The sequence below is a fragment of the Thermobia domestica genome, chromosome 7, assembly GCF_964235325.1.
Source record: "Thermobia domestica chromosome 7, izTheDome1.hap1.1, whole genome shotgun sequence".
NCBI classification, from domain to species: Eukaryota; Metazoa; Arthropoda; class Insecta; order Zygentoma; family Lepismatidae; genus Thermobia; species Thermobia domestica.
This window is the reverse complement of record NC_137460.1, coordinates 150248681-150263565: the sequence shown is the minus strand read 5'-3', so window position 1 is coordinate 150263565 and position 14885 is coordinate 150248681. Positions and strand designations below refer to the sequence as shown.

Genomic DNA, 14885 nt, shown 5'->3' with positions numbered 1-14885 from the left:
GCATGAACTTTGATATTCTTTCTTTTCTTTCGCCGTCATAGCACCTGTCATTCCGAGAACATTAGTAATAGGAAGAAAATCAAAGCCGAAAGTATGTAGGAGTCAAAATATGGATTTTAAGGTGATAGCTTCACAAGTTTAGGCCTAAAGTATTTAGTGAGTACCCGATAAACTCTTCCTGTAATAATTTAATTTCTGTGTTATTTGTCTTCTTTTGACAAGTATGGAACCTAGCAAAAGCTTTGGACACGGCAATTATAGGACAAATTCGCATTACCTACAGATCAATCTAAAGAAAGGATTTAATTACGTATTTTCAAAGTTGAGAAATAAAAAGGGTAGAAAATACTTTACTAAATATAAACAGAAATAGCTAAAACTTCTGTACATGTTAATGTGTGATTGTTTCGAAAAACCAATAATGAATCTCTTGAAAAGATGTTGTGTGTCCGGAAAAAAAATGTGGCACGTGCCCGGTGCTCCCCCGCCTCCTTGGCTACGGCACTGATATTAATAGATGTGTCACCTTTAGCTTTGACGTTGCTTTTTACATTTTGTATAAACCAGTCTCATTCTTAGTAATATACCTTTGGTTATTAAAGGAGCAGTTCGACTTAGAAATGCATTGTTTACAATTTATTTCCATTTGTAGAGTTGAAAATTCTAAAAGGAATGGTGTTTGTTTGATCGCGATACGTTCAGTCGTTAGCGAGTAACAGAGGAAGAAAGATTTTGTGATGACGTCATAGGTGGGCAAGTAGCGAGAGCAGGCTTACACACTACACAGTGCCAAGCATTTCGTTTGTGAGAGGTGCGGTGGTACGTTCTAAGTGCGGTTTCCTTTTCCAGAACTGATTGCAAAGACTTACAAATATCATCTGCATGTAGAAAATGATATCTGATGGTGGGCTGTACAAACGTTTTATAATATTATAAAACGTATCCTATAAAGCATGAGTTCAGCGTTTCAAAAAAAAAAAAAAAATCGAAACCAATGTGTAAATAGATGGCGGACGAGATTGCTGCAACACCTAAGTACCTTTTCTTTAAGCATTCTTCCGATTCCCGAACATAAGTATATTCATTTTCACGTTTTGTTGCAATTTTTAACGCTGACCCTATAGTCTAATTTTGTGCTTCAAGGTATGTACAGGAGCGCAACATATGAGGCAAAAATGAAATAACATCTGTAAAGTTTGCCAGAATACGAAAAACACTTCACCGGTTAAATTTCTTTTATTCTCATAGCTGTCCGCGGAACAACTCTCATCACCCGTTTCATCATTGTCACATTATACAGGGAAATTAAACGATGAATCAATGTCTTGAGGAACAGTCATCGTCACTGATTCCTTCTACAAGCCGGTATATTTCACTCCCTAATTCACATTGTATAGCTTATTTCTAAAGCAATATCTTCAGAATGATGAGTGACATCGTCTCTATTACCCTCTAATGCCTCGTCTTGACTACAACCGTCAATTGTGTCTTTTACGATATTTGTACGTTGGTAACGACATAGATCGGTGCTTGTTCAATGGCTCGGATTTTAAACCTTTCTTCCCCAATAACATACTTGGAACAGCATTCTTTCTCAGTTTGCGTGTAAATAATTCTCCTGGCATTAGCCAGAAGTGGATCTAGACAGTAAAAACTCAGGTGGGGGGCGGGGGAAGTCAGAACCCAGACAATGATATATATATCATGTTTACTAAAAACTTTCAAAACTATCTAAATAATAGCTTAAATCAATTCTGTCACTCAAAAACTGGGGGGCCTAGGCCCCCGACCCCAGCCTAGATCCGCTACTGGCATTAACTTTTCTTTCAGTAGACTTGACTTCTCGAAGGCAGGCTCTTCAAGATGTTTGGAACACGAGTGATTTTATTTGGTACATTTTTTCCCATTGATTTTCTTGAGCCATAATTTATATCGATCTGGCGATTTCTCACGACTTAGAAACATAAGAAAAGATACTTTACGTCCTCAGCTAAAATTGCACAAGAGTTACAACCGAAAACATAGCAGGTGTTAGGCATTTCTACTTCACTTCACAGACACAGCACGCGCTGTACTAACACGTGTTTTCTACTTCACACTAGTGTTTCTTTCAGAAAAAAATCCGGGGGGGGGGGACACTTAGTATTCGGAGAGGCACATTATTTTTACACAGTACTATTATATTTATTACATTATATAGGCCTACGTAATATTTTGGTCTCCTCCGGGGGAATCTCTCAGAGCTCCGGGAGCAGTGCCACCCTAAAAACATGTCTGGAAGAAACACTGTTTCGCACAACAAACGTAATTACTGCTCTCTCTCTACTCTTTTTTATACTAATGCTATAGGAAAAACAACTAACAAAAACTTCCCTCAAGAATTCAACAGAGCAAGACTGCTAACAAATCCAAAACACAATCTATTAAATCCAATGCACTTCTAAAGGTTTATCAGCTGCGTACAAGGGAGTGGTTGCTGACTCACATTGAGTTTCTCACGTATCCCACCAGTGACGTCACTATTTACGATTCATCAAAAACAAATGTCTGTAGAAGCTGAACGAGACGGCCTATCAAGATATAAAAAAATACGGGTCTCTTATTTTTGGTTACTCTTTCTATTGCACCAAACTTGTTTTTAACTCGAACTGCTCCTTTAATAATTTTTCTTTCTTCTCTAAATGAGTAGCGAAGCGTCAAACACTCCAATTTTTATCTTCCATAATATTCTCCTATGATTTTATGATATTCCACATAAAGATATCTCGTATTACTGTTGTACTCTGTAGTTCATTGTTATAATACTGTGTTTAATAACTAGACTTCGGATTTTTGCATATTTGCATGTTTTCTTCCTGATGTGATATTGATATGCTCTTGAAACAGAAATTCATTTCAGATGTTTTGGGGTAGATGAGCAGAGTTTTATAGTGCATATTTTTGCATATTTCGGAGGTTAGTGCATGTTTATGTGGTTACTGCATATAAATGCATATTTAAAGAAACGACCAAAATGATAATTTTAAAAGTCCAACAACTTTCCTCATAAATCGAATTTCAAGTTACTAATATAAATAGACTCAACATCTTTAAATGGTCCATTGTTGTCGGTTTAGAATATCTTCCAAGGTCATGTGAAAGGATAATAAGGCGAAGTGATCGATCTTCCCGGCAATGATGCATGACTGTCACCTGTTTGGAAGAAGATATAAAGAACGATGTCAAATCATCTACAACACAATTTCCACGTCACCTATCTCGGAAGTTAAAGTTCTTACTATTGCATGTGTAGATTTGAAATTATGTGGTCCCGTTGCGGTATAAGAATACCAAAAGAAAAATCTGGGTCCATTTAGTTGTAGTGCGACATCTTCAAGTTTCAATTTTAACTAGCTCAGAATTTTGTCCAATGTTTGCCCACTTTGTCCACCCAAGAACAAATTTTGTACTATTCAAATTAACGAACTAAGGCCACTCCAAACTTTCGGCCACTTCGATCATCTGTAGGACGATATCTTCAATTTCGAATTTTAACTTTCTCAGAATTTTGTCCACCCAAGAACAAATTTTGCACCATTCAAATAAATGACGGATTGCCATTTGAAAATTTCGGCCACTTCAATCACCTTTAGTGACGTCTTCAAGTTCAAATTTTAACCAGCTCAGAATTTTGTTCATTTTATCGAACCATGAAAAAAAATTGTACCATTCAAATAAACGAGAGAGAGCCATTTAAAATTTAGGCCACTTTGATCACCTGTAGAGTGACATCGTCAAATTCGAATTTTAATTAGCTCAGAATTGTGTCGAATTTTTGAACATTTTTGTTCCACCAAGAATAAATTATGTATCACTGAAATAAACCAGGACGGTCATTTAAAAATTTTGCCACTTGAATCACCTGTGGTGAAACATTTTCATATTCAAATTTCAACTATTTTGGTGGCACAGTAGTCTACAAAAAGTGAAGGAAATTTTAAGCTAGTTAGAATTCGAATTTACAGATGTCACACTACTGGTGATCGAAGTGGCCAAAATTTTGAAATGGCCCTCCTTTGTTAATTTGAATGGTACAAAAATGTACGGAAATTAGACACAACTCTGAGCTAATTACAATTCGAATTTGAAGATACATTACAGGCAATCGGAGTAGCCAAATTTTGAAATGACCCTCCCTCGTTTATTTTAATGGTACAGAATGTTTTGTTTGCAGTACATAAATGCACACATTTTAACAAAATTTTAAGCTTGTTAAAATTCGAATTTGAAGATGTCTCTCACTACAGGTGATAGAAATGGCCGAAATTTTAAATGGCTCTCCCTCGTTTATTTGAATGGTACATTTTTCTCATCGAAGGACAACATTGGACAAAATTCTGAGCTAGTTAAAATTCGAATTTGAAGATGTCGCACTATGAGTGATCGAAGTGGCCGAAATTTTGAAATGGACCACCTTTGTTTATTTGAATAGTACAATTTTTTTCTTGGGTGGACAATAATGGACAAAAATTGGACAAAATTCTGAAATAGTTAAAATTCAAATTTGATGATGTAGCACTACAGGTGATCGAAGTGTCCGAAATTTTGAAATGGCTCTCCTTTGTAAATTTGAATGGTACAAATTTTTTTTCTTGGGTGGACAAAATGGACAAAAATTGGACAAAGATGTCGCACTACAACTAAATGGACCCGAAAAATTTTCTAGAAATTATCTACTAAACTAGTATTATTTTCAAAGTAACTTCGTTTTCAGAAGAGGACATTTCTACTTTGTTCGACATCAAAAGTTCGAACTTCAGCAGCGCTCTATTTTTTGGCCTTCTTATATTTTCATAGCAGTTTCAAGTCTGGTAAGGAGTTTGTACAACTATGAAACAACCCAGATGTGGCTTTTTTTTTTTTTTTTTTTTTGCATACTAAGTTCATCCAAAGAAGCCATTGAAAAATGTATTTCGGGAAGAAATGAACAACACTTTTGAAAATGAGCTCTACAATTAATTAAAATATTTGCTTTACTAAATCTAAAACTTGTCGCAGCAGTTACTTTCTAAGATAAGGAGATAAGTTCCCGAGTTTTCATTTAAGGAGTTTATGAGAGTATTTAAAAAAATATATATAAACTTGTGTTGCTTTGATACGCACCTCGGTCTCTCGAAACGTAACTTTCTTACTAAGTCTTCTGTTATGTTTTCGATAACTTTACCTTCTTCCCATTCATGCTTCATGTCTCGCTAAAATCACTTTATTCCATTTAAAGTAGCAATATTATACATTAAAAAGATAATCTCAAGTGGACATACTTTCTTTTAAACAATAATACAAAGGTTTTTGAATATAGGCTTTTAATAAAGTAAAAAGTAAATTCAACAGACCCCTTATTAAACGGAAATTTATTTTAAACGAAAATATTTCACGGTCCCATGAATTTAAAGGTAACAAAAATGTGTTAAATTCTCTTGGTTAGGTGGAACCTCTGTTGAGAACAACGAATGTTAAAATATAATTTTCAATGGAAATGTTCAAATTCCGGAATCCAGCGTTTAGAAAAATTTTAGACATTCGGTGAGAGGTTAGGTTTATGAACTATGTTGTCTGTAAAGGTCTTTGTTTGCTTGTTACCTTACACATTTAACCTTCAGTCCACCCCCATATAATGCTCTAGATACCGTGAGAGTTTTGAACAAAGTGCATTTTACATAGTTATTTCCAAATACCAATAACTCGTTCTCTAGCTGGTCTAGAGACATGGAACAAGGAGCATAATAGACATAATAGATCAAAAAGTAGAGGGAGAAGCGCTGAAAAGGGCATAGCACCTACTGTTTGTCTTGGCCTTTGAAACCGTATGTAGGCCTCTTTTTGTTCACTGTAAGTTTTATGTGTATTAATTCGTAGCATAAATAAATACAGTAATTGAATACGGTAGGCCTATGTACAACATTTTATTTTACCTCACTATGTCCATTATATATATATATATATATATATATATATATATATATATATATATATATATATATATATATATATATAGAGAGAGAGAGAGAGAGAGAGAGAGAGAGAGAGAGTTACAGTCCGCAGCAAAAAAAAAAAAAAAAAAAAAAAAAACCTGCAACATGAGCATGTAAGTTTATTCTGAAATTACGCCTAACAGAACAAGGAATCAACATAGCGTTTAAGTGGCATGAACCACGCCAGGAGAAACCTCGGCGTCCTCACTTGCACACTTATTTTGGAGCAAAAGACTTCGTCATTTCACAATAAACTTACATGCTCATGTTGCAGGTTTTTTGCTGCGGACTGTACATTATTTTTTAGCATAGATCCATCTGGGTTAACTTTAAAATCCTTAACGAAAATTTTTGCGAGTTCTGTTCAATTCTGCTCAGCAGGTTTTATTATATGCTTATGCCAGAGATGTTTATTTACTTCTCTGAGTATATTTATTCTTTATTTACAGATACTTGGCGCATTTATATATATATATATATATATATATATATATATATATATATATATATATATATATATATCCTATATATATATAGCTGAAAACATTAAAAACGACCTTGCGTTTATCAATACTCATTTCAGTTCTTCAAAAATAATAACGAGATTAGAAGAGCGATGATTAGGATTTTGTAGTGCATTTGAGCTGTTTGATTCAATAACGAAACAGACGCCACCAAGATCAATCGGACAATCATTTCTTCGAAACGCACAGTCAATAGATCGAGAAAGCTGGCATATAATTCTTAGCTAATGTATATAATGTGTTCCTGGGATCAACGACGCACGAATTTCAGATTTGTCGGCAAGTAACATTGCTTCTTTGAAATACTGTCCCTTAAATGACCTGTGACACAGAAGGAACATTCTCCATATACAGTAAAGTTTTGACTGATAAATGCAAGTTTTTTGTCAGAAAACACCGAAAACTACATAGCTGTGTATTATAGCATGAATGCATCATAGTTATACACAAAGTATATGTACTTCAATTAATAGAACTTTTTTTTTTTAAAACATAATAAAATTCCTCACTTAACTTTAGGTTTTGATTGGTGCATATTTACAATTTTTAGTGCATATTTGCATATTTTCAGTGCATATTTTCGTGATTTTTAGCGCATATTTGCATGCATATTTTGCCGTTTTTTAGTGCATATCGATCCGAAGTCTATTAATAACATCAGAGAAGAACGAAAAGACTTATTATTCAATCATTTTCCATGAAAGGAAAGATAGCATTTTCTCAGAAAGTTTCTATTAAAATGAAGTAATTCTTGAAACAATAAAATATGTGTTTATTTTTATTGATTACAGGGGTTCAAGAAAATACTAATTTGCCGGTTCTTGTTGGCTCTGGTGTTACAAAAGAAAATATTGAGAAATATGCCTCGGCAAACGCTGTTATAATTGGAACACATTTCAAGGAAAACGATAGGTAAAGTTCATTTTTCTTTCTCGTATTTTATTTTATTAGTACTTGGTATATTGTTCTGAATTTGCTAATGATACATCTTCTAGAAAGATTTTCAGCATTGCAGGAAATGCTCAAAGAAACGGAGAATAGAAAATTTGTTCTCTGCAGGAAAGCGTAAAGATTCGAATCCGGCTATTAATGATGGTTTGTGGACTTACATCTAAAATGTTATGGATAATAATGTAATCAAATTATAAAATATCATTACTTTCACAGCGATCCAACTATGTAACTTCCAAATTTCTATTTCCTTTTAGACTTCCAAACTATGCTATACGTAAGTATCGGAAGTCCTATAGAACTTTCTGTCCGTCCGTCTGTCGACAGGTATCAGAGTAAAACGGTAGAATATGTAGAAGCAATTTTTTGCAATCGACTCACCGTACCAAGAATAGGTTTCATGTCAGTTAACCCTCTATTCAATTACCCATTTCCGATTTCAACGTTTACCAATATAGAACAAAAACGGTAACAAATAGTGAAGAACTGTTTTTTTGTAAACGACTCAGTCTCAAGAGAATGTATCATGATTGTTCGCAACTCTCTATCAAAACCAGAAGTTTTTGAAATTTACCAGTACTTTAGGTTTCAATACTGATTTCCATAGAGCAAACACAAAAAAAAGATACCGAGAAGTGTTGTTTTTGGCATTAACTCAGGGTCCCATGAGTAGTCCCGGAAGAGGTAGAAATCAACTATTTCTGATTTAAAGGTTGGTCTCCATAGAACAAAAATGGTAGTAGTTAACAAGAAGCTATTGTTTTGAAATCAACTCAGCGTCACAAAAGAACATACCACAACTACTCGTAACTGTACAGAAACCGTAATTGTTTGAAATTTACTAGTACATCCGGTTTTAACATTTATTTTTATAGAGCAAAAGCGGTAAGATATATCGAAATGCGGTTTTTCGACAGATTTAACTTCCCAATTTTCAGTTTTATCCCTACTTTTATGTATTTGTTCAAACTAGAAGTCGTGAGAATTAAAAATTTACTATTTCCGGTTACAACATTGATCGCATAATGGTTAAAACGGAAATATATAGCAACAAACAGTCTTTCGATATGGCTTCAATATCTCAAGAAAATGTTTCACCTCTAATTTTATTCCTCTATTGCAATCGAAAATGATAAGAGATCAATGAGCATTTCCGGTCTCAATATTAATGTCCATAGAACAAAAACAGTAAGAGATACCGAGAATTGTTTTTTAATATGGATTCAGCATCCGAGGAACAGGTTCTATTTTCGATTTTATTAATCCATTGCAATCAGTAGTTATAGATGTACTACTTCAAGTTTGAGTTTTGATTTCACGTAGTTTGGAAGTTTACCATAATTTTACACTGTGAAACAAAACTTTTTTTTTTATCAATTTGGTATCCAAAATATTTATACTTTGTAACCATACGGTTCAGCTTATTGAGTTTTTATCAAGAAAATTTTAACTTTTTAAATGAACCTCGCATAAAAGCACTCTCAAGAATTTTTCTCTCAGCCAACAAACGAATGTGCATATATGTATGTGCGTCTCGTCTGCGACGGAGATCGTAGAGTTCCTCTCTCCTTCCCAAATAAGGAGCTAAAATTCAGCACAAAGAACAATCGTCGTCTCTAAAAATTTCTATCTATGGGTTGTCATAGCTATTTTTAACTTGTGACATCACTAAACTGCGTAGCGAACTGAGTTGTTGCCTAGCAACGCGAGGAGACGGAAAGAAAAAGTGCTTTAGTCTGACGAATACACTCAGTGAAGTTACCACGAGAAACTGGTGCGAACAACTGGAATGAACAAGCAACTTAAAATAATGTTTAATTTTTGTCAAGTGTGAAACGTAGTAAATTTAAATGTTGTAATATTGAATCAACGCTATAATAATGAAGATTTTCAATGACTTTAAAATGTTGGATTGGAAGTGTTAATCTAAAAGTTGTCTCAGCGACATGGAGTGGATAAGCAGCAGAAACCACCTGTTCATCGGAAAGAAGATGAAAGGAAACCAACCCGCAACCTACAGGACATCACCAAAAATAGTTTCTCTTCAAGTGCTATACTGAGTGAACAGTGTTAGTGAATTGTAGAAATCAACAATGTGACATAATACAACCGATAAATTCGGGTCGTCCGCGTCATCCGCGTTTATAATAATAAATGGGCCTAAATTAAAATAGTATCATGATTATCAGTTATTCAATTAAAGTGCCAAAAATAAAGTAATACATGTTCGTGAAGTTTAGTGTTGTAAATTAAAGCAAATAGTGAAAATTCGAGTATCCTTTCAAAATAATTATCCTGGTTTAAATTTATATATGTTAATTTTAAGAAACAATCTAATTTACTTTTCTTTACAGCACGAGTGACTAGCGCTTATGCAACTTGATAATTCGTACATTACTAAATTGCATCAGCGCTGAAAATACAATTAGAATCTACTTTTATGCTGGTTCCCTAAAACGTTCTGGTTCGAATTCCGACTTATGTTGTCCAGTAGCTATATGGTAGGCATAGAAGGATGATCCAACTTGTTAAATACTAAGGGAGACATATAAGTTGTACAGGATCGAATCCCGGACCATTGCAGACGTCCAAGCCCACCTAGGGATCTGTAAGACCCGAACCACGTATTGTTATAAAAGGCTTTACGGACACATAAAAGATCGAACCGAGTACTATCACAAGGAAGGCGTACCGAACAAGACACGAACCCAGAAGGGTCTTAAATATGTCTTCTCGAATAGGCAGAACCAAGAATCCGAACCCTTCTGCTTATAGAAATGGCTTTGCCGAACAGAGACAGACAAGAATCCGAACCATTCCGCTTATAACTTGAACCAGTTATGCTGAATATTTTGTTTCAATATGCACATCGTTGCGTGTATTATTGATTTTGAATTATTTGTTGTATATATTGTTCAGTATTTTTTAAATTCCAATTTTGTTCTTTATTTTTGAACAAAACGTAAACCGAAAACTAGCTGCTCAGTTACGGATTAATAATAATAATAATAATAAATTTATTTTCGGTGCTGCAAACAGCTCTTACGCAAAAATTCAGCACTTAATAAGATGCCACAATAGGTTACAAAATAAAATAATAATGACATACAATGTAGTATAAGGTGATGTCAACTAAGCAGGTTAAGATCCTTATCAGAAGGTTAAAATATTCAAATTTCTTAAGTTAAAACTGATTTTAAAAAATAAAATTGAAACTGATATCGCATTGAGGACTGTAAATAAAAGCGAGGTTTTAAAAGTTTTTTTTTTATGACTCTTACTTGAAAATAAAAATATCTATTTTAAAAATAAAGAACGTTCCTTTATAAAGTCGTATTTTATTAGTACAATTTTGTATGCAATCATTGAGACCATTGAGAGTGTGGTAAAAGACAAGCGGGACAGGAAGATACGAGGAGACTTCCTGCCGATTTTTACTACGAAAGCCGAAAATCGCAAATGGGACACTGCCCCATCTAAATATAGTGTTCCGCCGAAATTTGTTGTGCCGATCTTTATTCCATGAGCTCACCTAACGATCTGCACAAACTTTTTGAAATCTGAGATTTACACTTCGGACACCCTCCTTATCAGGATGCTATCGATAACTTACTGGATACCATGGCACGTAACTCCAGCACGAGGATTAGGGACTGGTGCCTCAATTGTGTACTGGTTCGTAGCAATGGCCACAGGCATAATTTCTGGGCATCTTGTACATATTTAAATCAGGGTACTAGCAAATGCCGCACGTGCTACTGAGGGCAATATTTTGCGTTCTTCCTTTTAAACTCGAAGTCTCGCACAAAATTTGAATGTCTCATAACTCTTAGGAAGGCAATAAACCCCCTTTTTGCTCTCATTCTAGGTCATACATACATTAGAGCTGGCGACCAATGTTCAGTAGGAATGGTTTCTGCCTAAACTCACAGGGCTGCGCAGTGTCTGTTTCACACGAAAATAATGGTCACTGAGTGAGAGAAAACACGGAATTCGGAGTCTTCATAACGGACATGGAAAGTGAAGTCTTCATCACAACGTTGTAATTCGCCCCTCCTTTCCCACCCTCAATCGAAATGGTTTGCCTCATAATATATATAAGCTGAAATTCGGATTTATTATTTTAGATGAAAAGACCAAACACCAAATTTCATGTCTCTAACATCAAGGGATTCTGAAATGTGACCACCTTAGTATAATTGTAATCTCCACGCCTTTTCTGTTCCAGATCATATATATATATATATATATATATAAACACTGAAATGTATGTCTAATTATTTTAAATCAAAAATCCATATACCAAACTTCACGTCTCTAACTTACAGGGATTATAATAGAGTATAACATATAATTTGTGTGTCTTCCTGAGAAAAGCATCTGTTGACACACATGGTAATGCTGATATAATCGACTAATCATATATATATATATATATATTTTTTTTTAATTACAGGTGGGAGAATGCTGTTAGTGCAAATAGGGTAATGAGATTTCTGGAGAAGTTGCAGAAAGTTCACACACGTTTGTGAAAATGAGCAGCATAACGATCTGAAAACTACAAATAAAATGCAGTCAATTTTGTATCTCGTGCAGAGTATCAAAAATAAATATAATAAAAAAGATATTTTATTAAATAACAAAAAAAAAATCTTTTTCTTTTATTTGTGTAAATGCATTAATTTCGTTCTCTCATTACTGACTTTCAAACTATGCTATGTATAACTAAGGGAAGTACAGAGATATAGAGAAGCGTTTTTCAAACTGGAAGTGACAAACGTTAAATCTTTGAGTTTTATGTTCCACTGTTATGCCGGTTAGGCTAAAGGAGACGGTGATAATGAGTAATGAATGGAATGAAGAAAGTGGGAGGAAACGGGAGAACCCCGAGGAAACCTACGCACACAGTGTTTGTCCACCACAAAGTTCACTTGGTGGGGGCGTGGCAAAACTTATTTCCTGTTTCAGTGTTAATCGCCATAGAAGATGAGCTCCTCTGTGGCTAAGCGGTTAGCGTACGCGCCTTTGGCGCGGGAGACCCGGGTTCGATTCCCGGCGGGAGCTCATGTGGTTCGGATTCCACGTTAATCAGTAGGTCCACGTCTCATATAGCCTCGCTGTTGAAAAGGGACGTTAAACTCAAAATCAACTCAACTCAACTCGCCATAGAAGATAAACGGTAATAGGGAGCAACAAGCTGTTCTCTGAAATCGATTGAACGTCTCTAGAAAATATATCTTTCCCTGCATCTCTCTACTAAATCGAAAATGGTAGAAATTTAATACTATTCTGGTTTCAGTACTGATCTCCATAGAAAATGGAATTATAAATTTCGTTTAACGCCCCACAGGTATGCACCAAGGGTAAGGAAGACGATGATGATGATAATAAATGAAATGCTAATCTTTGTTTCACCCTAGGAAGAATATAAAACGGAAATACGTCAAACGCGTCAAACCAGTGTAGCCAGTAGCAAAAAGTGCACTTTTCTGTCAGAAAGGATGAAAGACTATTGTCCCTTTATACATGTGCATATAGTCTCATACAACAAGGTTACAGACCTTACGGTTGCCTCTATTCGTAGAACAAGTGGGAAGTGAACAACACAAGTCACTTTATGTAGTTATTTATATCTTTACTTAAAATAACTTAATAGCGTGTGTAATCCAATTTTATGTATGGCCAAACGGCAAAGCAGAATGAAAAGATTTTCGGTTTATATTAGACCCCAATCCCAATTAAGATGTTATCATATCACATTAATTATGATAGCATACCAAAGAGGAGTGGGGAGGAGTCCGAATTTTTGCAAAAAAAATTAAGTATCTCACTAGCCGCTCAACTTAGAAAGCTGAAATTTGACATTTTTTAAAAATAAGCAGACAGCCCAGGAATTTTAGCGTTTTTGAGAATTCCCTTCAGATTCTAAACCCTTCTAACATTCAATTTTTTTACACACCCCCCTGGATAGAAAAGGAATCCAATTCTTTCTTCAAATCCAATTCCATCAATCAGTGTTGTATGTTTATTGCATCAATTAAAAAAAAGGTTTGCTAATTTCTTTCCTTTCAAAATATGAAGTAAACATATGCTCATGTCTGGTTTTGTAAAGCACATGATTTCATTGTTTCGGAGTTTCGATCAAGACAATCAACAAAATAGACATGCTTAATCCTTCTCTTTTGGGCGCCGCAGTTCCTTCCGAGAAATAATTAAGCTTTTTTTTTTTTTTTTTTTTTTTTTTTTTTAAGGAAAATTGATACGTATAAATGAAGGTTGAAAGGGAAGAGACCATTAAAATGATTAAACCAGTTATCACTAATAGTTGAGTTACAGAATATATTGCTTTGTGAATACACCCCCTTTTATTTTGAACATCCCTGTAAGAAAAAGTTCCTGGCGTACGTATTGACTCCCTTTTTAGTGGGAGGTCGCGCTTTTAGTATATTACGAGTTGGTAGTGGGTTGATATGTAAAAATAATCGGAAACGATTGATATTAGTGTCGAATTCATAGTTTAGGGGTCACTGAGATAAATAGTAACTCTCCCGAAGCTGTTCAAGTCTAAGCTTAGTCCCATCCACATGGTGGGGATGAAAATTAAAATGTCCAAACTCATTAAGATTAGTGTAGAACTCATAGTTTTCGTGGTCGCTAGATGAATAGTGACAATCTCCAATTTGTGCAAATAGTGTTGCAAACGAGACGAGAAATTAGGTTTTCTCGTCTCGTCTCGATCATGAAAGACTTACTTCTCGTGTCAATTATCGAAGGATGAGTTCTCGTCTTATCTCAAAATTTATTCGGATTGTTTTGTAAATTTATTTATGCCCTGAGTTTTCTTAATTTCATCCACAAATTATGAGATTCCCTCCTCATCACGAAGGGTTTACGAAAGGTAACAAAAATTTAAACTATGTTAACTTTTGTAGCAGTAGTGTGGCCAGGGAGGACGATCCGGGGCTATACACCCCTAAAAGTTTTTTTTATTCCTGCATTATTATTTTTGTCAAAGTTATAGGTAGCCAATTTTAAAACTGTCAAAGTTAATAGCCTTTGCTATTCTTATTTTCAGTGCACTGTATTTTTTATGTATTTTATTGTTATTTACGATGTAGAACCTGTTTAAATGCGCTTGCCCTTTCTCTATTGAAAGTATTTAAGCAAAACTAAATTCGCTTGAACAAGTCATTGAAGCGGTGGGGGAATATAAATTTGTAAAAAATGAAGCCTAAAACAACTTTTGCGGGGGAGGGTTCCGGACCACCCACTATCCTGTGTGGTATTCCATACTACTGGTGCGTAAAGAAATAACGGTTTTTAAAAAAACCGACAGATTTTTTCAAAAACTGGGAAGATTATGAAAATTCCGATTTTCAGAGAAAATTCTTTCGAATTT

At 34.7% G+C, this 14885-nt stretch overlaps 1 protein-coding gene across 1 annotated transcript in view; it reads left to right on the top strand.

Annotated features, from left to right (window-relative positions):
• The window catches only part of LOC145690493 (uncharacterized protein F13E9.13, mitochondrial), a 39739-nt gene extending 27636 nt beyond the window's left edge, over window positions 1–12103 (top strand). Inside the window, exons 6-7 of the mRNA XM_081765417.1 lie at window positions 7327–7447; window positions 11943–12103. Of these exons, the coding sequence (XP_081621543.1) occupies window positions 7327–7447; window positions 11943–12018 (197 nt within the window). The 3' untranslated portion in view covers window positions 12019–12103. The remainder of the gene's footprint in view (window positions 1–7326; window positions 7448–11942) is intronic.
• Window positions 12104–14885: the final 2782 nt, after the last annotated feature.